This window comes from Pseudochaenichthys georgianus, chromosome 11 (genome assembly GCF_902827115.2).
Source record: "Pseudochaenichthys georgianus chromosome 11, fPseGeo1.2, whole genome shotgun sequence".
Classification (NCBI taxonomy): Eukaryota; Metazoa; Chordata; class Actinopteri; order Perciformes; family Channichthyidae; genus Pseudochaenichthys; species Pseudochaenichthys georgianus.
Window position 1 is genome coordinate 17,600,600 of NC_047513.1, and position 26,868 is coordinate 17,627,467.

General features: G+C 39.4%; 1 protein-coding gene across 1 annotated transcript in view; it reads left to right on the top strand.

The window, feature by feature from the left end:
- The window catches only part of LOC117455499 (CUB and sushi domain-containing protein 3-like), a 405,573-nt gene that overhangs the window by 212,456 nt on the left and 166,249 nt on the right, over window positions 1-26,868 (top strand). The window contains exon 5 of the mRNA XM_034095008.2: window positions 14,089-14,296. Coding sequence (XP_033950899.1) covers window positions 14,089-14,296 — 208 coding nt within the window. The remainder of the gene's footprint in view (window positions 1-14,088; window positions 14,297-26,868) is intronic.

Here is a 26,868-nt window from a genome sequence, read left to right on the forward strand (position 1 = left end):
TTGTTTAGAAGCATTTAGAAATCCTATTCCCTGATATTATTGGCTTATATGTATCATATCATTGGCCAGTTGCTGACTTATATTACTCAACTGCATTCATGTGTTCAAGGCAGCCTTTTTAAATATCACATCCCACTATAACTCTAATGCCATCACTGCCACCCACCACCCAAAACTCGGCCTTATGTGATTCAAGCATTGCAATTGTTGTATTGTTAAGCTCAAAGTATATGTTTTACTACATTGAATTCTGTACAATTATATTTTTGGGGGATTAGACTTATCATTTCATGAAGTAAATGTCTCTGACGGCATTACTCTCCTTTGCAATGGGCAGGAACATCGCTCACTCTGAATTTCTAACCACCAGGGCGTGCAATGATTTTGCCTCCTTTTTCACTGACAAAATTCAGAAAATCAGACAAGCAGTCAGTGCCTCTGCATCAGGAACAGCAAATGTGCTGTCTCTGTGTCCACTTAACATCAATTCAGACATCATGACACAATTCCATCAGATTAATGATAAAACCTAGAGGACATTATACAACTTCTGAAGTCCTCCTCCTGCTGCCTTGATATTATTCCAACAGGATTTTTCAAAGATGTTTTGCCTTGCATGGCCTCAGAACTACTTCATATAGTAAACAAATCTCTTCACTCAGGTATTTTTCCACAGGCCCTGAAAACTGCAGTCATTAAACCGCTCTTAAAAAAGAATAATCTAGATGCTTCAGTAATGAACAATTACAGGCCCATATCAAACCTGCCATTTCTAGGTAAAATCATTGAAAAAGTTGTTTTTCAACAGTTGAGTAATTTCTTGCATTTAAATAGTTGTTTCGATGTGTTCCAGTCAGGCTTTCGTCCAAACCACAGCACTGAGACTGCTCTTGTAAAGGTCTTTAACGACATCCACTTAAACACAAGACAGTGGCAGAACTTCAGTGTTAGTATTATTAGATCTCAGTGCTGCGTTTGACACTGTTGACCACAGCATATTACTAGACCGACTGGAAAACTGGGTGGGACTTTCGGAAACAGTTCTAAATTGGTTTAAATCCTACTTAAAGGATAGAAACAACTTTGTTTCTATAGGTAAATACACATCTGAGTTGACAAATATGACAGTGGGGTTCCTCAAGGCTCCATCTTGGGGCCTCTTCTCTTTAACATCTACATGCTACCACTGGCTCAGATAATGAAGAACAACAAAATAAGTTACCATAGCTATGCAGATGACACACAAATTTACGTAACAATTTCACCAGGAGACTATGCTCCAATTCAAACACTGAGTAAGTGCATTGAACAAATCAATGACTGGATGTGTCAGAACTTTCTCCAATTAAACAAAGATAAAACTGAGGTAATGGTCTTTGGAGCCAAGGCAGAACGTTTAAAAGTTAGCGCTGAGCTTCAGTCTGCAATGTTCAAACCAACAGATAAAGCCAGAAATCTAGGTGTAGTCATGGACTCTGACCTGAGTTTCAACAGTCACATTAAAACAGTTACTAAATCAGTCTACTATCACCTAAAGAATATATCTAGGATTAAAAGACTAATGTCACAGCAGGATTTGGAAAAACTTGTCCATGCCTTTATCTTCAGTAGACTCGACTACTGCAATGGTGTCTTCACAGGTCTCACTAAAAAATCTATTAGAAAGCTGCAGCTGATTCAGAACGCCGCTGCTCGAGTCCTCACTAACACTAAGAAATTGGACCACATCACTCCTGTTCTGAAGTCTTTACACTGGCTTCCTGTGTGTCAAAGAATAGATTTCAAAATATTGCTGCTGGTTTATAAAGCACTGAATGGTTTAGGCCCAAAATACATTACTGACCTCCTGCTAAACTATGAACCATCCAGATCTCTCAGGTCTTCAGGGACTGGTCAGCTTTCTGTCCCCAGAGTCAGAACTAAACATGGTAAAGCAGCGTTCAGTTATTATGCTCCAAATATCTGGAACAAACTCCCAGAAACCTGCAGGTCCGCTGCAACTCTTACTACTTTTAAATCCAGGCTGAAGACTTTTCTTTTTGTCGCTGCTTTTAATTGAACTTTTCATATCTTAAACTGCACTGTAACTTTTATCCATGTACTTTTTCTTGTAATGTTTAATTGAACTATTCATATTTTAGACTGCACTGTAACTTTTATCCATGTATTTTTCCTTAATGTTTATTTTATTAGCTTTTCTTTTTTAATGCTTAATGTCTTTCATTTTTTTTGTAAAGCACTTTGAATTACCCTGCATTGAAAAGTGCTATATAAATAAACTTGCCTTGCCTTGCCTATACTGTGATATACTGAAAGGTGTTTGCTAACAGCAGACCTCCTTAGCTACGTACCTATTAATCTTGCAACAGAGTGTAGTTTTTCAAATGTGGTTGTGTGTCTGCTGAGTCTGTGTGTGTGTTTGTGTGTACCTATGTTGAATACAAACGTACAAATACCCTCGCAGGCCGTACAGGAGAAGGTATGATTGAAAAGGAAAAAGGAGCAGGAAAGACAAGAGTAGAATGTATTTCGTCAGGCTGCGATGCGTTACATTCTCAGTATGCAGCTATTCGTTTAAGATGTTAGGGATGACATTTAACCGACACCAACACCCATGGCCTCTCTCTAACTCCGTCTCACACACACAAATGATAGCAGTCAAAATAGCACACACTTACACCAAATCAGGGACACAGGTGAACACACACATCCAGACATACCCACTCTCAGAGAATAAAAGACAAGGAGACTAGGCAGGTAAATGAACGAGAGGTAATTCCTATAAATCACAACCTAAAGAGTTTGCTGTTACAGTGGACAATTTAGAAAAATCTCTTTAATGGCCAAATGAAAAAAACAGGGACACTACTGCCATCTATCTCAATACTGCTGTGGAAACGGACGGCAAAAGAGATCCATGTTCCTCCCTTTTTAGTAACTCGTTGCTATATTGTATTTGTCATTTAGTTGACTGTGCCTTTCCTCATTTCTTTCTGTTCGGGCAAAATGTTGTATTAGTGGATGAAGCTGCCAATCTAAAGCCATAGGATCTCTGCTGCTCAAATGTCCCTGAGCAACAAAAAAAAGTATGAATCCCTAGCAGCTCCATGGATGCAGTGATATACTGTAGTCTATCCTGGCATCTGACAAGGCAAGTGAGCAGCATTTCTCCAGTAGGATAAACACCATTACCCTGACTTTATTGCTGGTACCTGCCAAACATATATATTGCAGTTTGCAAACTATCATCAGTGGGTGGTGCAGAGGTCAAATAAGCCTATACCAATCATAGGGTGAGCAGTTTGATACTACCCATTGCCGTCAAAGTGTCCTTTGGCAAAATGCTTAACCCTTCTGTTGGCATGTCTACAGTATTGAAGTGCTTTTTGATAATTGTGTCAGCTTTGTAAGCAATATTAAAAGATTGTATCACCATCTGACATAATTTGGGGGGGTCAGCAGAAAATAAAAATAATTTCATAACAGGAGTCAAATTATATCTTAATGTATCTGTTACGGTCATGCAGTTACTGTAAGATAATTAATCATGAGAGAGATCAATCAATCAAAACAACGCCTGCTCTCATGTCTCTCTCTGGTGATCTACCATTAAATCACTCTTCTGCCCTAATTGGTCTAAATGTTGGGCTGTTAGTTGACTGGCAGAGAGCATCTGTTCTTTGATTTGTGGACAGATGGTGGGAGGAGCTGAAGGTCAGCATGGTTACTAGTAGTGTGTGTGTGCACCCTCAACTCTCTGACTATTTGTCTAAAATGAAATGCTGGCAAGCAGAAGAGAGCAGCCAATATGTTTTTAACAAGGTTTAAAAGAGTGATAGAAAAATACAATAGCAATATGCTAGAGAAAGACTGAGTAATAGGAACGGCACATAAACAGGACTGGATTTGAAGTTGCTAAATCAAAGTTCCAAGGGCAGCTACACACTTATTACTTATTACACTTACGCTACTTATTTGAATGTGGGTATTTGTGTGCTTTAAGTGTGGTCTGACACACCTCACTTGTAGTTTTTGAAAGAAAAATGAGGCGGCAAAGCAAGCAAGACACACAACAGTTGATACCTGAATAGCTCAGGATATATGTAAAACCCGACAATAAAACAGCTTTATGAGCAACCACTGAATTGAATCAACATCTAAGTGACCCTGTCAAAAAATGTTCCATATCAACCTTCACAAATCTAGTATTTATGAAAGGGTTGCAACAATAAAATAGATGTGAAGAGGTGAAAACTTGTACTTGTGAAAAAAGATCTCACATATAATAACTTATTCTAAATCCAGATGGGTTTACATTTGGCAAAAAGGATGATGCCTTCTGCCCACATGTCTGCTGCAGGGTCGAATAGCAGCCAAGGAATATGAGACCATTTTAGAAGACCAGATGGTGCAAACACTGTTCTCTTGATGCTTCATTTCCCATACACACTTTAAAATCAACAACATAATAATCTCCTGAAAAGCTAGATTATGTCCAATGTTTTACATGAACACTCTTACAGTAATCTAGTGCATGCTACCCTGGAAGAACAGTTTGATATCCATTTCACCCAGTTCAGGACTGAAGCATGTGTGAAGGCAAAACAAAGAAATTACAAGTTAAGTTGGCAGACAAATTTAAAAGTGATCAAAACATTCCATTACACCATAACAAATCAAACTTCACTAGTTATGAATGTACACTAAAATACACATGCCTGATGCCTCCATGGAGACTGTATTTCTGAAGAGAAAAATAGCATAAATCGTATCAGCATAAAACTCAAAACTACAAATGAATGTCAAAGCAACAAAGCCCTTCGGGGGCTATTGGAATTATGAGTTGTCCATTGAACGTGACAGACCAAATAGCGATACTTGTTAAGGGATGCAACATCTCACAGGGAGGAGGCTGCAGTGGCCCAACAAATCTTAGACCTTGACACGGGCGACACATTTTTATTTCCTGTTTTCTAAAGACAGTCCATGTAGGTTTCACATGGTGTAAGGGATGAAGAACCCAAATGAGAACAAAATAGGGGAGGCAGTCAAAAGAAGCACACAACTAAAATTGCAGGCAACATACAAAAAGGGAAAGTAACAAAAAGACAAAGGAGACAAACCAGGATGACAATAGGAATATTCCAGATTTAGGAACGTTGGGAAGAATCTGAACCACTGCAGCAAAGATAATCACGGTAGGAACCATCAACAGGTAACATGACGATAGACTGGACACTGAACACTTAAACATACAAGCCTATATAAATAATAATCATACAGCTGGACAGGGAAGGTACAGACAGAAGGGAAGCAATGAGAACACACACAGGTGGAAATCAGGGTATGGCGAACAATTATTAAGGTGGGAAAAAAAGAAAGACCCAAAGAGAACAATCATTTCAAAATAAAACAAGAAACAAGATCACAATAGATTATTTTAAACATGACTTTATTTTGTTCCAGACTTTAACCATGTCGATCTTTCAAACAAAGAAGAACTTTCCCTGACTGAGATATTGTATCAACCCTTAGCCTTAGTTTTTTGGGATCAGCAAATGTGTTGCTGACACTACCAAATGATGTTGTCCTTACCAATGGGGTCTTTTGATCAACACTTACATGTGTTTGGCCTGCAGGCATTTGCGTGTCTAATATGAAGGACTCGGGTTCTCCAAATGCAGGGGTCTGCAACCTTTTTGACCAAAAGAGCCATTTTGCTCCTTTTTCCAAAACATTTTTTTGTCTGGAGCCGCAAAACATATTTCATAGTTTTTTATTGTTATATCAGACAAAAACTACAGGTTTTTTGCATTTATTTGGCTGTTTATTACATGATATAAAACGGTTAACCTCTAATAATGTTACGGTAGAGCGAAGGAAGCAGGTAGGACCCAAATGCAGATTAAAGTGAAAATAATTCCTTTATTTCAAGGCTATATATATATATATATATATATATATACAGGCAGAACAGAACACTCACCGAGGACAAGCCAAATCACAAGACAACCCGACAAAGAGAGACAGAAAACCCAGAACTTAAATACACCCAGGACTAATCACATAAACACGAGACAGGTGAGGAGGGAGGAGAAAACACATAGGTACCAGGTGAACACAATTGGGTAATCAGAGAGGGAAACCGACAGAAAGCAAACAGGCAGGAAACGGGGGTGAACACCTTACAAAATAAAATAGGAAACCCAAAGATAGAAAAGGACACGAAAAATACTAACACAGACAAATCCTAACAAATAAGAAACAAAGAACTCTTATAAGGAGAATTACAAATAATACACAGGCCTACTTTAAAATAAATTAAACACAGCACTTGGGGAGTCCTCTGCACATTTGAAGGAAAACAAATATTATTAAAATGGGCCCACTTTGAAATAAATAAAACATATACCTGCACCCTAAAAAGAGTTAAAGGTAGGGTAGGTAAGAATGGAGAAACCAGCTCGAGTGCGCTAGAATTTGAAAGTACACAACCGGAAAAAATATGCCTCTTCCTTCAGACTTTCTTACAGAGCCCCTCCTCCAACACACACGAATGCGCACATGACCAATGAGGGAACGAGATAAGTTTGTGCACAGATGGAAGGCTGACAGGCAGTTAGGCCATCCAGTTATTTTAGCCGGGCCGGCTCAGATGATTGGTCGTGCTTTTTACAGCGCTACGGCTTCCAGAGATTAATATTTGTAGGTATTTATTGTCAAAGCATTTAATATATTCATTGCTATCGGGACGTTAAGAGCATTCCATGGAATATAACAAAAAGTGTTTTAATAAATTACATACCCTATTGAATTATGACTGAAGATCGTCAGCTGTCTTCCTCTCCCGTGTTGTTCCTCGATACGTAAAGGCTGCACCACCGTTGACAACTTCTCTCTACATATCAAACATACCGGTAAACCAGCATCGTTTGCTGTGAAAGCAGATAACTCTGTCCACACAGAATTAAGTCCTGTGTTCCTCCGGTACTTTTCTTTGATTTATCCATAGTTCGCTCATCGAGCCGGGGGTTATTCGCCTCCAAGAAAAGGCGGTCACGCGGGACCATAGCAGGATGTGACGCATATTTTAGTTGACCTAAACCTGTATTGGAAATAAATGCTGGGTCATTGGTATGCACATGTTTACAGTTCTTCCCCCTGTCCTTTCATGTATTCATGGCAGGTAAACTGAGGTGTTAAAGGTATGGAGGGAGCGATGAGGGAGAAATAGGGGCAGCTATATATATTCAGCTTCACAGCATATGGCGGGCAAGGGCTGATGGATGGGTGGGTGGATATAGATAAGAGAGCAGGAGGGATGGATGGATACAGCCTGAAGATAGGGGAGAGGAGAGGATGATGTAGATGGCCCATAATCCTTAGAGGTTGACAGCACACTGGGTCTCCTGTGATTGAAGTCTGTGTGTGTGTGTGTGTGTGTGTGTGTGTGTGTGTGTGTGTGTGTGTGTGTGTGTGTGTGTGTGTGTGTGTGTGTGTGTGTGTGTGTGTGTGTGTGTGTGTGGTGTGTGTGTGTGTGTGTGTGTGTGTGTGTGTGTGTTAGGGGTGTAACGGTACACGTACCCGTACCGAACGGGCCCTTCGGTTCACGTGTGTACCGAAGTGTACCGAACGAATATAACGTTAAACGTAAAAAATTGAGAACGTGAACAACTTCTTGGAAGTAATCTCAGGTGCTGCGTCGCAGCATTCAGAGTAATTTGCTCCCATTGTGTTCAACGCGTCATAGAGCGAGCAAGTCATTTCATTGGACGAGCTGGTCAGAGGGATGCATTCAAATGTAGTCAGTAATTTGAGGAACTATCGAAATGGCGAACGCAGATAAAGTTGAGCTCGAAAATCTTCCAGCATCATTGAAGTCTCCGGTTTGGGAACATTTTGGTTTCACAGTTACGTACAAGGATGACGGACAAAGACAGGTGGACCGAACCAAAGCTGTTTGTCGGCATTGTTCAACTAAAATTGGTTACGCGGCTGGCAATACATCAAACTTGCACACTCATTTGAAAAGGCATCACCCGAACGTGAATATCACCGGTACCAAAAGACTGAAGTGCAAACCCAACTCCCACTAGCATTTAAGCCTCCACCACTCGCAAAAACTTCAGACCGAGCCAAAGCTATTACAAACAGCAAATATCCTTATGTTGCCATGTTAGCAAAGCGCTACCTGGCTGTATCTGCTACTACCTCTGTCCCTAGCGAGAGGGTGTTCTTCACGGCAGGAGACATTGTTAGTGCCAGCTGATCTGTCCTTTCGGCAAGCAATGTGGACAAGTTCATTTTTCTTTAAAAAAACATGAAATGACAAGCAAGTCCTAATGTCAAACTGGCTGCTTAGGTACTAGTACAGTACAAATACAGATTATTTCAGTTAATCGAAAAGCTGCACCTTAATGTTTATTTTATTTTATTTTATATTTATTTGAGTGAATACATTATTCACAGTTTAATAATAATTTAAAAAAAATATGTTATGTTTTGCGATCATTTTTTCTGCTGTACCGAACCGAACCGTGACTTAAAAACCGAGGTACGTACCGAACCGAAATGTTTGTGAACCGTTACACCCCTAGTGTGTGTGTGTGTGTGTGTGTGTGTGTGTGTGTGTGTGTGTGTGTGTGTGTGTGTGTGTGTGTGTGTGTGTGTGTGTGTGTGTGTGTGTGTGTGTGTGTGTGTGTGTGTGTGTGTGTGTGTGTGTGTGTGTGTGTGTGTGTGTGCAAATCTGATAGTGATAGTGATCTGCCTATCAAAGTGATGCAGGAAAGGAATGGAGTTATGGGACAGAAGGAAAAGGAAGCGGGGGATGAAGTAAGAGAGGATAGAAAGAGATGAGGCCAGAAAAACCATTATACATCAAATCAGCAGAGAGAGAGAGAGAGAGAGAGAGAGAGAGAGAGAGAGAGAGATCTTACAGAAAGACACAGCGAAACGGAGCAGGATAAAGAAGGAATCCTCAGATGACTGCGATATTGATGACAGCACAGTAGGGAAGAGGGGATGAACGGATGCAGAGAGGGGAGGCAGGATAAGTAGGCTAAGAACGGGCGATCAAAGCACCCCAGGCCATGAGAGAGTAGGGGAGAGGGAGGGTTAGACGAGGATAGTTAGGAAGGGGGAATGGCGAGGCAGTAAAGGATAAAGAGGAAAAGAACAGGAAGCAAGGAGGGGAGAACAGGGGGAAGAGGAGGATAACAAAAAAGAGAGACTTGTAGAGGAGGATATGTGCCTTTTTACTTAAAACAATTATCTTGATGCAGAGAAAGGGTGGTGGAGGGGTCTAGTGAGCAGACACCAGTAGAGAAAAAAGAATTAGTGCTACAACAACAACAACAACAACAACAACAACAACAAGTACAGAGTGGGAGAGAGGGAGGGGAAAAGAGCAACACTGGCTTACTGATGTGAGAAGAAATGAAGGCAACATGGTCAACAGTAACTCTCTCCCTCTTCCAGTCACACACACACACACACACACACATACTCACTCACACACACACACACACACACACACACACACACACACACACACACACACACACACACACACACACACACACACACACACACACACACACACACACACACACACACACACACACACACACACACACACACACACACACACACACACACACACACACACACACACACACACACACACACACACACAGTCAGTCACAGTCAGTACACTGGGGCATGAGCGTGAGTCCAGCCTCCCAAGGTTTAAATAAGAGCAGAACACAGGATGCATACAGTGTATCCACAGCAGGGCCCTTACTGTACTTATAGATGTACCCTTTGTAGTCATGTATCTAATGTTCTAGTATTTTTCACATGTAATACATTATCCCCTATTAAGTGGTTCAGACAAGGTGACATGGCGTTTGTCGCTGTTGTGTTGAAATCTCAAGAAATCATTTTAATTAAGATGAATATCAATGTCAAAGTTAAAAACTAACCCAAAGTGAGGTGCAGAGATTAATATTTAAAGATACATCTATTTACTGTGGATTGATTTACCAATACAAAATGTGCTTTTCTGGAATACATTACCCAAATCCATATTCCAGTATTTTTAATATAGGCAAGGCACTCATCTATAAATTCAACCCTGACTGAACAGAGTTATTCACCAAATATCAGCCACTTCATTATCAATCATCTTGTGTTGATTTGATAAGACATGTCATTCATGTTGCATCTCACTTTGATGCCAAAGTGTATTCATACATTGGCTATGCTTCACAGACCCCAGTGCTCCGTAGTCACCCACAGATTATGTTAATGCTTATTGGATTTAAAAATGTCCACTATGAGCTGGTCAGACTTGTATTTAATGAAAATCCATTCCTTCAATCAATGCAAAGCATGTAGTTTTCCAAAATGTAGATAATTCATCCATTACATTATGTTTAAGTGCCATTATGTTTGTAATATTACTGAAAAGGAAACAACATATAACTCCTGCAGGAAACATAAGAAATGGAATTGATGCTCCCAGAAAATGATGTGATCTAGACAGTAATGTTTAACAGTGTCACGCAGATGTGCCGTTATGATTGATGGAGCAGGAGCGAGCGATATCCAGCATCAGCAGGTGCAACATGCAGAGTTGACTGGTTCCATGTCATGTCTGATTCACACACATTTAGCAGAAGGTAATCAGGGTTGGCTATAGGTATGAGAACTTCTCCCCCTCCCCCCCCCCCCTGCGAACACCCAGCAAATGTCACTTTTTATTAGAGCAGATGCTCCTGAAGCGGTCTCTGCACAGCCCTTGCGTTCCAAGATGACACACAACAGAATAAGCGAGGATCCTAATTGCATCATGTGTCATCACAAATTATCACATGGAGTCCTCACATGGCTTTCAGGTTTTTCTCCACATCAGTATTCAAGTCGGTTTATTTTAAAGTAATGATAAAAAATAGTTGTATGCCGTAGGTCATATTAATGAATGTTTTAGTGAGACATAATCAGAGAACATCATGGATGGAAACTCTTAATGCCACAACATCATAATGTCAGGCTCTCCAAAGGTCCACTGCACATAAGAGCGCTTCTTACAGTCAGTGTAATTCCTTATTTCACAAGTGAATTTCCTCTCCTTTAATAAGAGCCACACCTCAGTTCGCCTTGAGGTCATTCCACCTGTCAGTCAAGTGTCACTAGCTCATCAAATAACTGGAGGCCTGGAAGAGGTGTGTGTGTGTGTGTGTGTGTGTGTGTGTGTGTGTGTGTGTGTGTGTGTGTGTGTGTGTGTGTGTGTGTGTGTGTGTGTGTGTGTGTGTGTGTGTGTGTGTGTGTGTGTGTGTGTGTGTCCACCGGTATGTGTGTACATCCTGGTGTCATGATATACCTGTGACAGCTGTCATCCTGCAAGCAGCCCTCTCTCCCATGCTGCGAACACACACACACACACACACACACACACACACACACACACACACACACACACACACACACACACACACACACACACACACACACACAGAGCCCACTGGATCATCATTTCTCTCCTGTGACTGTGATGGGGTCTCAGCAGGGCTTGGTTCAGGATGTCGGGAGCTGGGGAATGAATGTCTCTCTGGATAACTGAAGGGTCTCTCTGTGAGCGCCTGTCTGCCTGCTTGTCGAACTCACTCATATGCCTTTATGATCCTTTTTGAATGAATGAATTGTTTTGTTGCTGAATAAACAATGCCTTTCTCTACCTTATTTTCATTACATCAGCACCTGTTGTTTCGCACAATGCACGTCTTGTCACCAGTCCTTGTCAACACCTTTTGACTCGAGCATCATTCATGCTCAGATAAAAATAGATGAAAGGCATGTTTTGTTCCTAACGCCATGCTCTGATCTATTGAAGAAAGACTCTTGGTCTTTCGTAAAACTGATTTCATACCAATTATTTTGTTTCATTCCATTTAATGTACCAGTTTATACCAAACCTGTGCCTATTTCAATCTGGTTTTATATTATTTGTTTCACTCTAGTTCTGTTTGTTCCTATTTATGTTCACCCTGTTTATCCTCTACTGTATGTATTTCCTGTCTCTACTCAGTGCACTCTGTTCCGTCAGATTTTTAATATGTGTTCTAATATGTTTGCCATTTATTTGTTTTGGTAATTGTGTGTTGCTTGATGTGAGTCTTGGACCACAGATTTCCCATGACCCCTCCTTTGGGTGGAGTCTGGCATGGTCCCCCCCTTATCTCCGTCATCTGTACATGCATTCCCAAAACCCGCCTGGGTGAGGATGTACCTGACAGCAACCTGTCTGCGCTCTTATAAAGGATGTGTCTTTTTCACCTTATCAGTGAGTGCAGTTTAAGGACAACACACACGTGGTGTTGGTTCTCTGTCTTCTCTAAATACCGATGATATCAACATGTGATGTGTTGCAGAGCATTATAAATCACTTGTCATCCCAAATTACACTCACTGGTAAGTAGGAAAATACAGGTTTGCTGTAAGAGTGTGTAACATACAGTGTTGCCTCTTTTATGTATAACTATAAATTATACCGGTATAATTTATACTATGTTTCCAGTTGAACTTTTACACTCTCAGAGAAAAATTTTTCAACATTGTATCTTTTATCACTGGGGCAGTGGATCCTTGGCTGGGCTCAATTAACTTTTGATGAAAACAGGCATCCTCTGTTTTTAAAGGATGCTTTGTGAAGTGAATTGAGCACAGCCCTCTTTAATATTTGCCACACAGCAAATGTCCCAGTGGCAACATGTCCAATGTTGTATTTTTTCTCTAAGTGGGTGTATTTGTATCAATTATATGTGTATAATTTATGCCGTGTGCACAGCGCAATCCATGTGTCTTTATCTGTTATACAGTAATCAGCACTATCATTTCTGAAAAATACTATCCATCAGATGAAATCAACAATTTCAGAAAGTTGGGAAAAACTATCTGGTCAATATCATTTGAAACAAATTGATTGAACTAATTGATCCATTGATACCCCAACATTATACCAGCAAATTGGGAAATAGTTGAATTTAAAGTTCCTTGGTGGTGATTGGAGGAGACGAGAGCGGATAACTGTGATTGGAGAAAAAACGTAACTTGTTATTGGAGGAGAGGACAGCATATCTGAAGGTGACAGGAACTGCAGCCTAACCTCTAGACTCAACCCTGATTCTAACTGGGTAAAATAAAACAGAAACTTTCTAAAAACTACCGGCTTCATGGCAGAGAACTGATTGTCCACAAAATAACGACTGTTTGAATCTTACCAAGCATTAGCTATTTTCACACTTCATATTAGTGCTGCTCGATTATGGCAAAAATCATAATCTCGATTATTTGGGTCAATAATTGATATCACGATTATTAAAAACGATTATCCATTTACTTTGAAAACATCAATTTATTGGATAAAAAAAATGTGAACAGTATGTTTTTAACAGTTGATTATCCTGAACTTGAACTATAATTCAACTGAAAAACCAATAATAAAAAAAAAACAATACAAAAAAAGTAATAATAATAATAATACAAAAATAATCGTTTTATTTCGATTACGTTGTTTTCGTAATTGTTGTAAGCCATAATCGTAATTGCGATTAAAATACGATTAATTGAGCAGCCCTACTTCATATTGAAGTGTGACGTAAGAGCTCCACATTTTACAATGTGGGTCGCTAACATGACTTGACAGTTTCATGAGTCATCTATTTTCTAACAATTAGGCCACAAAATAACATTATCCGTGGAGAGCAAAGAGTTTATGTAATATACTAAAACATTGTATCTTAGAAAAAAACCTGGGAGAGCGGTGGGGATTGGCTGTCTGACTTGTAATCTACTCAAAGCGTTCATAAATAATGTCAGGTCTATTGAGAATTGGATTTGAATTGCTAATTTGGTAAAAACATCATATCGATATTATTGTTAATGGATCCACCCCTTCTCATATGGCTGTTAAAATCAAAAACATTTATCCAAAAACAAAGAAATTTAATTTTTTTAAAGTCCGCCCCTCGGTCCCTCCTCCTCTCCCTAACCCAGGTTTTCTATTTGTCATTCTGATTTGATTGACAGCTGAGGACACATGTGGGGGCACTGTGAGGGGCGGCAGTGGGGTGGTGACCAGTCCCGGTTACCCCGGCAACTATGGTAACCAGGCCGACTGTACTTGGATCCTTTTGGCCGAACCTGGAGACACCATCTCTCTCATCTTTACAGACTTCCAGACAGAGGAGAAGTACGACTACCTGGAAGTGGAGGGATCTGAACCACCAACCATTTGGTGAGTCACTTTTTAAACTCCAGTAATCATATACAGTATGTGTCTTTAGCAGTCTTTGTGGTGCTGTGAAACGTGTTGATGTGGCAGAACTTTCCCTTTATCTGCGTCTGATTCAGTATTTGCGAACTAATTCTAAATTGCAGTGGAGGAATGAGTCAGGGTTAAGTGTACAATTGCAAAATTGTGCACTGCATGTTTCCTACAATTATCAAGATGTTGAAAACGAAAAACTTAAAATGTCTTTCCCCACTGTACTTTCCTTAAAAAAAAGTACAGTGGTACTGTACTTTCACTGTACTTTCCTTAAAAAAAGAGCAAAGGATTTAGTTGACCTTTCTGACCTACCATTTCTGCAAAGATAGTGTGTAATCACATAGCGGCTCAGTTTATGGAACAATTTAACCACATTTGGAGAAAAGGTATAAAAAGTTACACCAGGTAATACAATGAAAAGGTTATTACAGAAATAAAGTACAGTTTGTATCTGTTTGGGATAGCCACTTGTCAAGGGAAAAACAAATACGAAAATATAATCTTGAACTATGATATGTTGGTGTGTGTGTGTGTGTATTCTCAGGTGTAGCCCTTCTGCATGGTGCTTGTATTTCAGAGATTAATTCATTGATCTATGCTTGTTAGACTTGTATCCTCTCTCCATGGTTTTATGTAATTTCCTCATGTGTTATTAGATGGTTCACTCATAACAATTTGTTATTGCACTTGCTGCTCATTGATTGTTGGTAAATTAGGGTATTGATTAACCATTGCTGTTGCTGTAACCAATCTGAATCTTACCATGGTCAGGGATATTAGTGTGTGCGTGTGTAATTGATGTGGACGTAGTAATGGCCAGGAAACTGCTGTTAGGAAAGTGGTATTGTGTCTATTCTTTGTGTGTTTGTGTGTGTGTTTTGTGTGTTTTCAACAACTTGCACTTGAATGCACTTTCTCTATTCAATTTCTTGTTTCTCAAAAATTGCACATTTGATCATTATTTGAACACAAAAGAAAAACAATTGTGGTGTTGTTTACCAAGCTTACTTTTATCCATCCGTTGAACTTCAATACTGTCTGTTTTTTTCTGAATAAGCTGAAAGATATGGCATGGTATTTTTAAATATAGCACAACAAATGACATGCAAAAAGTAACCAGGCAGTTATTGTTTGTGTGTGATATCAAATTATTGTATTTTTGCGTAAAATGTGCACTTTCCGAATCTGTTAGTCAATATAATATATTTAAGAGACACATATTCAACTAAACACTTGAAATGCAATATACATTTTAAGGAAGCATAAAGCCATGCAGTAGAAGAGTGTCAAGCTTTCATTTTGAACTGGAGCTAACACAAACCCTACACAACTTCAATGCCTCTTTTTGGGGATATAGACAGCTAAAATATGTATTCTTCAGACTTAGATTATTGGCCTTTGGGGGTAATGTGCTGGCCACTGGTAATATTTAATTTATTCCGTCCATTGTCTTGGCTCTTGAGTGTTTTGCTGTGTTGTTTGATACTTGTTTAATTAACTCTGGGTCTCATACAGCATACTGGGGTCAGTGAGTAGATTGTTCTTGTACATGAATCTTTTTCAGCAGCAACACTGATAATACGGTTGTAGCTCTGTACTAAAAAGGGTGGTTGCGTCATTCAGACGTGCCGCCTCGAGCAGAACTAAAACCCACTTGCCCTAATTTGGCAAAAAGATGCTATACTAACCTTATTTAAAGTCAGTTTTCTTCAAACACATTGCTTTCTTACAACTAATGCAGTGAAGTAAAAACCTGGAATGTAAATAAAACATGTATGTATTGTAATTTAGGAGAACATACACAGGGGTACAAATCACATAAGAAAACACAACATAGCCTAAAATACAGTATATATATATATATATATATATATACAAACATAAACATATTCTGTGTAAACCTTATATGCATGTCACACAAAACTCCATGTATACAAACAGCAAGGCACACATAATTATAGATGACCATTTTTGAATTCACAATAAACTTAATTAAACAAATTGACTTCAATGGTTTCCAACCAGGGAAGAAAAAGTACTCCTGTGTGTAAAAAGTGTCTTGTTCATCAGAGATGTCAGAAAAAGGGACTTTGCATAAATCACAACTCTTGCCTTCCAGTGGATGTGCTACATTGTAAAAGTATGTCCATTGATTCCACTGCTGTCAAACATGGAGATGCAAAAACACTTGGCATACTACCAGCAACACATGACCCCTAAGGAGTGGATAACTGTTTCCCAGTTTGAAATATCCCATGGCCTATTAGGTATCCTGATGACAGGGTCACAATTAGGTGTGAACAGCATGATCCCATGGGTTATTTCATTTTCTAAAGGGTGCATGCTGCTGCAGAAGGTCTTCTTGACATGATCTAGGCTACACTAGACTCTCTTGTACCAATGTAGCATTGTCTGTATGCCCCAGTGTACCTGAGCATTGTTCCTGTTCAGGTGAATTATCTTATGGCCTCAGTATGTTTCAGATACTTCCATATCAGAAAGCATGCATCGTCTCTAGATGGTTCCAGGGGAATGACATGGATGTTTGTTTCCTCCAGTGACCCATACAGTGTACATCTCAGCACTGTACAGCTTTAATTAGGCAGCATATAGCTGCAGAACAAGTATGCTGCAGAATGTGTCAGGGCGGTACATGTGTGCTGGAAGATCAGCAGGGACTTTGTGACGTATTGAGTTAGCATGGAGCAACTTCTCTTAAAAGACAGTCTGTCCTGGGGGCATATGCGGTAGGATGCTAGTGGCTGATCGCCTGGTGAAAGTTGGCACTGATTACATTGCTTTACATGTATTGCCTTTTTGTATCCAAAGCAACTAACACTAAGGGCTTTTGAACTGTTAAGACACAGCCCAAAAACTGCAGGATGCATGCAATTCCATACAATTAATCAAATAAGCAAACTCATACAGTGTGCTTTAAGAAACAGAGACAAACTCAAATGTTCATTGGCCAAGATTCAGTCTAGGGGAGCCCACTCTGTGAGGGAAGATGTCTTGGGTTACTGCTGTTCTGTATCTGTGGGGAGATTGTTCAACATTTACAGAGCCAGGACTGCAAACAGTTTGCATCTAGTTGAGCCGTAACTGGCCCCCTTCGTAGTAATAGAGGAGCAGAGTGTAGTTTGACCATTTCCTTGATGAAGGATGGTGTGTTGCAGAACAATAGAAACTCGGAAGGAGCAGTTTCAATGGCATGGTTATTGGTTGTCAGGTTATAGCTTTTTCAATGTGATGCCTTTTCCTTGTTTCATATTCATGTAATTAAATATGTAGCCTTTTTGATTAATGGTCAGACATAATATATGTTTGAATTTTTACATTACATTACATTGCATTTAGCTGACGCTTTTATCCAAAGCGACTTACATAAGTGCGTTCGACCAACAAAATATAAACTTGAAGAAAACAGAATCATATAAGTACATCAGGTTTCATAGAGCAAAAAACATTTCAAGTGCTACTCAACTGGCTTTAGGTAAGCCAGTCCTTTATTAGTATATAAGTGCTTTGTTAATAGTTCTGTTGCTTGAAGTGGAGTCGAAAGAGATGAGTTTTCAGTCTGCCCGGGAGGTGTGTAAGCTATCTGCTGTCCTGATGTCAATGGGGAGCTCATTCCACCATTTTGGAGCCAGGATAGCAAACCCACGTGTTTTTGCTGATGGGAACTTGGGTCCCCCTCGCAGTGCGGGTGCAGCGAGCTGTTTGGTTGATGCAGAGTGGAGTGCACATGCTGGGGTGTACGGTTTAACCATGTCCTGGATGTAGGAAGGGCCAGATCCATTCGCAGCATGGTACGCAAGTACTATTGTCTTGAAGTGGATTCTAGCAGTTACCGGAAGCCAATTTAACATCACTTTCATAAACCGATCATGAACCTTATTGGAGGTGAGACCTTTTAAACTACATTCATCATCATTGAAGCCGGTGTCCTTGTAAAAGCATCTGGCACTGTCGCTCATATATTGGATTAAAAGTGTTTTCCATTGAACTGCTCTCGAAAGAGATACACTTGGTTGGATAATACAATTCATTAATTGTGTAGTGTATTCAATGCAAATATTGAGGATCAAACACCACTTCCCTCTACTTTATTTGTTTAGTGCCAAAGAATCTATGCTTGTGTTCCATGGAGGTGCATTCCTAATTACACTTTTTGGGTGCTATGAAATGAGTCACATATTCTGTTTCTGCATCTTTACCGCATCAGTTGATATGTGCCCTCGTTGTCCCCATGGATGCTCCTGAAGCTTGATATTGACACAAATGTACCCTGTAAACAATACAGATTATATCCCCCTTCTCTGTAAACAACCTTTGTTTATTTCCCTTATCAGAATACTGATAATAATGATTATGGAAGAACAAAACCCATTCCCCAAAAGTTGAGCAGGTAGATTATTACAGTAAATAGCTTAGATTCTAACTTTACAATTGACAAATACAGCAATAAGTGTAATCCGTTTCAATCAAAAGCAAAGAATAAATATGAAAGACAATGTGAATGCAATTAGTACAATGGGCACTTAGAAGACAAGAGATCAGGCCAGTTTTGAAGTAGTAGGAATGTGTTAGTCTTCTTTTTTTTGCCTTTTTGTGGAACTAAAAGCACATTGAAAACATTGTCCAGGTTTTCTATAGAAGAGACAATAAATACACCAGACTTTTGCCGTCTTTGGAGCTTGTTCACCAGTGATCCAAGCCAATGACACATATTTTCTTGGGTTTCCTTTCAAATGTTACCTGTCCCTCAGTTCTCTATTTTCACTACTCTACATCATTAAAATATATGGATTTCAAGTTGTCCTTTTGCTTTGGATACCATCCAGCTGACCAATTCCAAGATGGAAGGAAATGGAAGACGGATAAATATTCAGAACATAACTTGCCAACTTAGGGATTCATTGGAGGATGACTCTGCTAATGAGAGTATCACTGAGAAGTCCCAAGAGTCCTAACATGATTTCCAAACACTGTAGTCAATGTGAGCGTGTGCAAATAAGATCTTTATTTATTGTGGGCACAATAAAAATAGAAAAAGAACATTTGAAATTGTAATATTTTCCCCTGTCAGAAGTCCAAACATATCTAAGTACCAATAACCCTCTTAGTAATGTGGCTGAAAAGGAACGCAATATGTCCTTACAAATGTTAGTTTTTCACCAGACATATATAAAACATATATTCTTGTTCACCTCAAATGGCTTCAAAAAGTATTTCTGAAAACGGGGCCATGCTGTCTGATCCCATAGCTATTTCCTTACACCACTAAATGCTAATGTACTACTTTCTAATGGCAATTTGCGGAGAAGCTTATAGCTAAAATGCTAATTTCCAAAAGCAATTAGCAGAGAAGCTAATGGGTGATTTGCTAATATGTGAGTGTGTAAAATAATCTGTCACTACATATATGTTCATACAAAAACTGACACACACACACATACACACAAACAGTCTGTCATTCCTTATAGACCCACATTTACTGGCATGCACACTCACTCGGTTGCCTAATCAGTATGCAAAGAGTTTTGCTCGCACCTATGAGAGTAGTATATTGCTGGGAGCGAATTGCCTGTAATCCTAGCCTCACACTACACACACTAATACACAATCACGCACACACACACACAAGTTTTATTTTGTTGTTTCAGAATCAGTTGCCCTTGAAACCAAGTGGAGCATCTTAAACAGAATTATCCCTCTCTCGCTGACTTTCTCTTTCATCCATCCATATATCCATCTATCTATTTATCTATCTATCTGTCTTCCTCTATTTATTTCTGTCATGCACTTCCTATCTTGCACATCTCTCTTTAAATAACTCTTTTAAATCACTCACCTTTCGGCGAAATTCGCCGTTTTGAATCCAAAATAGGTCGTTTGTGTGATTAAAGTAGATCTGCAATAAAAATATGTTTGGGGTATGGGGGGGGTCAGGGACCCGGAGTAATCTGCGGCCGCGAGCTGTTATGTGCCATCATGACACGCATGGTGTTCTTTTTTTATATATTATAATGCAGCGCGAGCTGTGTGCTCGAGTCTTCCTGCCTGTCGGCTCTGCTGCTCCGCAATGATGGTCTAGCTTCAGCAGCCACATTACCTACGGGTGCGTTCATTAATATTAACTGTGCGGTCCGGAGTCACTGTGGTACAGACTGGACCGCTGGTGAACAGCTTTTAGAACGGGCCGTTCAGGTGTTCAGAGCAGAGCTCCCTGTCAGAGCGCAGAGCGTGATGTGCACTGACAGGGAGCTTTTCTGTCGCAATATTATCTTTGATCTAGCTAGCTAGCATACATTGTCACTATCTGCTAACGTTAGCTTTAGCCTTCGTTTTATAATAGTTTTTTTTTCATAGGCTATAAACGGAGGTGGTATAAGTATAGATCTTGTACTTGAGTAAAAGTAGAAGTACTCAGATATTGTACTTGAGTAAAAGTAGAAGTACTCAGGTCTTGTACTTGAGTAACAGTAGAAGTACTCAGATCTTGTACTTGAGTAAAAGTAGAAGTACTCAGGTCTTGTACTTGAGTAAAAGTAGAAGTACTCAGATCTTGTACTTGAGTAAAAGTAGAAGTACTCAGATCTTGTACTTGAGTAACAGTAGAAGTACTCAGGTATTGTACTTGAGTAAAGTACCAGAGTGTAGGAATACTCTGTTAGTAAAAGTACTGCATTCAAAATGTTCCTCAAGTAAAAGTAGAAAAGTATTCTCATCGAAATATAGTGAAAGTAGCGACAGTAAAAGTAGTCGTTGTGCAGATTGGTCCATTTCAGAATAATATATATGATATGTTTTATAATGATTGATCATGAAAGTGTTCTCAAAGCTGGTAAAGGTGCAGCTAGTTTGAATGACTTTGTATACTGCAGGGTAGCTTGTGGATTTACTCCAGGTGGAACTAAAGTCTGATTCAACACTTGATTAGATTTCACATCATTCATCCACATCTGTGAAGTACATGTAGTGGAGTCAAAGTACACCATGTACCTCTGAACTGTAGAGGAGAAGAAGAACAAAGTAGCAAAACATTGAAATACTTAAATAAAGTACAAGTATCTCAAAATTGTACCCAAGTATAGTACTTGAGTTTATGAATTTAGTTACTTTACACCAGATGCCATAAAGATAGAAAGACTCAGCCTTGCACAGAGGCATGACAATAGATTTTCAAATGCTCAACAGTGCTGCCAAAATTATAAACTGACAATTAAAATAAATGCTTTTATATATTTCTATTAGATGTGACTCTTTAGCGTTTCTGTTATTATTAACACTGCTGCTTTAGTTGTTTTGACTGCTAAAATCCTCTGTTATTCCTCATTTTAAAGCCGAAATATTTTTGACTCATGGCTGAAGTTAAGTTTCTCCAGCTCTCCCCAGGTTGGCAAACAAATGCATCTCAAAAATGCATCAGATTGATGCTTTAAAAATATAGAATATTCAACATTTTTCTTCCGGGGGAGCATGCCCCCGGACCCCCCTAGAGGGATAATATCCTTCTCACCTTTTTCACCCCTGACCCGTTTTCATGCCTGAAATAAGTCCAACATATAGCACACTGTTTAGTGCTCTTAGGTGCACCTACTTGACAGCATATCGCCAAATATGTGGTAATGGTGGACTGAGCTATTGAAAGGCTGTCATTTACCAATGTCCTGCTTGTCAATTATTCGTTTTATAGAGGCACTGAAAATAAATATTGATAGGTTTGAGCTGGAAGCCATGTCGTCCTGTGCCTGGAGTCATATCACTGTGGGTGAGAAGATTTAGCAGACAGCAAATGCACCCTGAAGCCACAGCGTGATACTAAATCAGTTGTCATGCACTAGATTCATTCTGCAACTCAGATACAATATGTGTACAGCTACATGTAAGCCAACTGCATATCGTCTTCTACATATCCATGTAGCTATACATTACATATTAATATTATTATTACAGTGTTTTAGGAAGCTCATTTGAGAATGTTATATATTTCAGCAGCTAACATTGATTTGATTTAATCTGGTGCAGTGCATTGATTCATCCGGTTTTAATGATTACGAAGTAATGTAAAAAAACCTAAGTCTGATTCCAAATGAAATAAATGGTGGAGAGATAAATACTCTGTGGATTATCTGGCAACTTAGAGATGCATTAGAGGAGGACTTGACTAATGAGAGTATCCCTGAGAATTCCCAGGAGTCATAACATCATTTCCAAACTGTAGTCCATGTGAAAGTGTGCAGATGAGATCATTATTTACTGAGGGTACAATCAATGCATACACAATATGAAATCCAATAATGCTTGTATGAGAAGAGGTTGAAAAATGACCCTGTCTAATGTTAAGTTGTTTCAAAGTCAACCTTATTGTCAATCTTTCAGTTTGTGTGTACAGACAGAGATATGGAAATACTGTTTCCAACAATCGACACATTGTTTAATTTGTCAAATTAAAACTCATTATTTGAATACAACATACTGTAAACAAAAAAGAAGTAACTTTTACCTCCGCAACCCGACTCGGATAAGCAGTAGAATATGGATGGATAAAATAACCAAATCAAAATGATCAACATATAACAAAAGCATTACATCTGAAACTTGATTGTGCGAATTGGTCCTGAAACATTTAATTTTTTTTAATATATTGGCTAAATAAGATTCAACATATTAAGGCTCTACTCATTTATATTCCTGCTACAGAGATGTTCAGACTAATTTGGCCCGACCATGCTATTACTAACAGATTATCCTTGTTCCTACATGGGTTGGTTCGTGAACCTCACACACACATTCTCCCCACATTGCATGGCACAGTTGTTTTTTTGTATTTTTTTGCACCACACTGTTATAACAGAAAGAAAGATCAAATCAGTTTGACTTCTACCCAGTATACAAGCTTCATTATTACAGATATGGCCACCCTGCTGACATTGTTTGATTTAATAGAGAAACATCAGTACAATTTAAATGAGTCCAGATTAGTCCCAGTGAAACACACACAACCCAATTTCTCCAACATCACCGATCAAAACCCACTTAACTCACATGGTTATGTCTTGGTTTTTGCTTATCTCAGGTTCGTAATGTTTTGTCAGCGGCAGTTTTTAACAATACAAATATCATAACTCTTTATGAAAATGGGAATATTTTGTCATTTTTCTAGCTTTGTTTAAAGCTCTAGTACTTGTTTGAGGGACGCATAAGCAGCTGTGTGTAAGAGACACAGAGAGTTTAAGTTTGTGTATGGGTGTGTGTGTGAGAGTGCATGATGTTATGCTTGCCGAGTGATAATCAATGCTGCTGGCAGAGAGGATGCTGGGATAGCAGCACCATCCCGAATAGGAAATGGAGCAGTGACCTTGAACACAAACACACACAACTCTTCTGGTACTTACTCACACACACAACAAACAAACACACATATCTGATTATTTCAAATATGTATATAAAGTTACAGGGAGACACACACAAACGTTTAAATACACACAAACAGGAAGGCAGGGTAGCTTTGTTCCAGATCTCTGAATCAATTTCCACATCACAGTTTTGAACAGCACTTGAAATAGGGCTTTTGTTGCCTTCAGTTAGGACTGTGACCCTGGTAGAGGAAACAATAGCAGTCAGTTCTTGTGTGCAGGATTTAAAAGTACTCTCTGAAGTTTGTGATCACTAGTTGTACTACTGAGCGATGTATCCCTGATGTTGTTTGTATATCATACAAGCACAGCACGATCCAGATGCCCAGGCACAAAAGGGTGACCTGTGAATACTTTAAAGGTCACCAATTATGCAAAATCCACTTTTTCATGTATTGTATTCATAAGCATGTGTCCCCTCTGCGTAAAGAGATTCTGAAAATTTCAGGAAAAAATATTGGCTCACTTTTTGTCCTGATCCATTTATATAAAAACCTGTCTGAAAAGTAGCTGATCAGATTTCGGCCACTTTATGATGTCATAATTGCTTGTGTAACCATTAGCCAATCACCAACCAAGGTAACACCCGCCCACCTTATCACCTGAATCCCCTCCGAGAGCACCATTGTGTTCTTTTTAACCAAACATCTCTCAGAGGGGCGTGGGGAGTGGCTCCTTATTTTCATCTAAGTAACAGACAGAGAATCAGCACTTTTGAAACAGGGCTGAAACAGAGGGGATTATGGGATGCTACAATGCTCGATCTGTTTGGTATTTTGAGCCAAACACTTCAGAGACATGTTTGTATATATCTGAGACCTATAATATATTGATGAAAAACAGTATAATAGGGGACCTTTAACACCACTCCCCTGATTGACAGGTGTGGGCTGAGCCAAGACAAGTATCCATGTTCCATCAACATCTAGGGATTTAGAATAAGCTAGCAAACATGGAAGTAGTGGTAGATGACAGCAGTAGACCAGCTTTCTTCTGTTGATGGACCTCAGTATCTGGCAGCATATGTGCTGTGATGCAATACCAGTGAAACAGCTAGAAAATGTGCAGCTGACCTCAAGTGGTTAAACTTCTCACCTTGCTTCAGTGATGTTGTAATGTTCTCCACTGTTGGTCAGAACAAGTTGCACTTGCAAAGAGTTGAAATAAACCTCCAACCAGAGTAGTGAAGCTAAATACTGCCTTTCGGCCTGCTGTGAGGTGAGAGCCTGAGAACTACAGGTTGATTATAAAAACTACAACAACTTCTATCATTTTATTTGATAATGTTGATTTCAAAGTACACCTTTTGTAATGGTTCTGGCAACGTGCAGACAGTGTTGTTGCCTCAGAATAAGTAACTGTGTTGACCACAGTAGAGTTACACCAAGAAAAAAATTTTTTGTCAATATGTTGTTCTTTATCCCAAAAATGAGCTGCTGCAAATCACATCAACCACTTATTTGAGAGTCAGGGAGGACTCCAGCGAATCCATTACCCGACACATTTATGGGCCTAGCAACTCTCAGAGGGAGCTTGTAAACAAGTTCATGATACAGACTATTTTCCTGTGCACCGACCTGCATCATGGGGGGATTATAGGTCATACCATTGACCTTCAAACTGCTTCTCTGGGGGCATCAATTTATAAATCCAATTTATGCTGGCCCGAGGTATAATTTAAGTCTACAAGTCTATTGTCTAGGCATGTCTAAGTACATTTACCCAAGTAATAACCCACACATTTGATAGCCTTTGAAACTAATAACCTACATCTTTTGGGACTTCTTATTTGTGGGAGCAAACAGAGAGCAGAGTACAGGAGAGGAGAGGCGAAATGAGAGGACATCAGGAGAAGTGCCACAGTGTTTTAGAGATGCAGTATCGGGTCACGCAGAAGGAGACAAGAGACGCAAAGAGACAGGAGACAAGAGAGGACGGGGTAGAACAGAGGAGCAGAAAGGGCAATTGGGGTGACAAGAAGAGAACAAGAGAACAAGAGAACAAGAGGAGATGAGATGTAAGAAGGTGAGGTAGGAGACGAAAAAAGAGGTGCAGAATTAGGGACAAGGAAGGTAGAGATGAGAGTTGACAGGAGAAGAGAGGTGGAAAGAACCAAAAAAGGAATGGAGGGGGAGACGCAAGGAGAGAAAGCCATCAGGGGGACTCATGGGTGAGGAAAAAGGTTTTAGAAGGAAAGAGACAAAAATACTGAGATGGATTAAGAAAGGCAAAGAAGGACAGACTGAGACAGAAAAAGAAATTTCATCTGACAGTTGCTACCCATACATGAAGCTAAATGTGATCACTGCAGTCAGATTAAAGCCACGTAAACAACTTAATCCACTTAGGTCATATAGAGAGTGTTTGCTGTAGGATTAAAATGTGTGGAGAGCTGTGAAATTGGAAGCATTATGTGAAGATTGTTCAGAGATGTAAACACCATACCCCGACTAAGCCTGTCCATCTGACTCCTCTCAAACTGTGCAGCTTGCCCAGTATACGAGAGTGTCCATTTTTAGAGCTACTGCCGTTTTCATGGCTGGCATCAACGTCTACATTCTGGACAAAATGCAGAATTGTTACAGAGCAGCAGCTGAAAAGGCAGCCAAGGAAAAATGCATTTGCATTTTATGAGGGCGGTTTCTGTATTTACTAGTTGCCTATAGGGAGAAGAGGCACATGACAATTCATGTAATCAACACACACACTATGCAAGATTGCATCAAGATGGGTATATCGAGATAAATCCTTCTCTGCTATGCATGTACACAGCTTAATCAAATTACTCTTTGAATCAAAGTAAGGTTCATAATTAGATTAGTGTATGATAATTAGATTATTGCAAACACAGCGACGCTATACACATTCACTCTGTGTAAATAAAAATAGGGCACTTCCACTCCAGGGCTTTGGGGCATCTTCAACTTTTGCACTTTAATATACTGAGCACCATGACAGAGCTAAGTCTTGATTTGATCTGCATATTGTTGTATTGTTTTAGCTGTCATCTTAACTGTCGCCCATGGCTTACAGAGATTTCAAAACACATTTCTCTAAACAAAGGAGAAAAGCCAGTATTCTTATTACTACTTTAATAATGCGGTGTGGAAGGTCTTT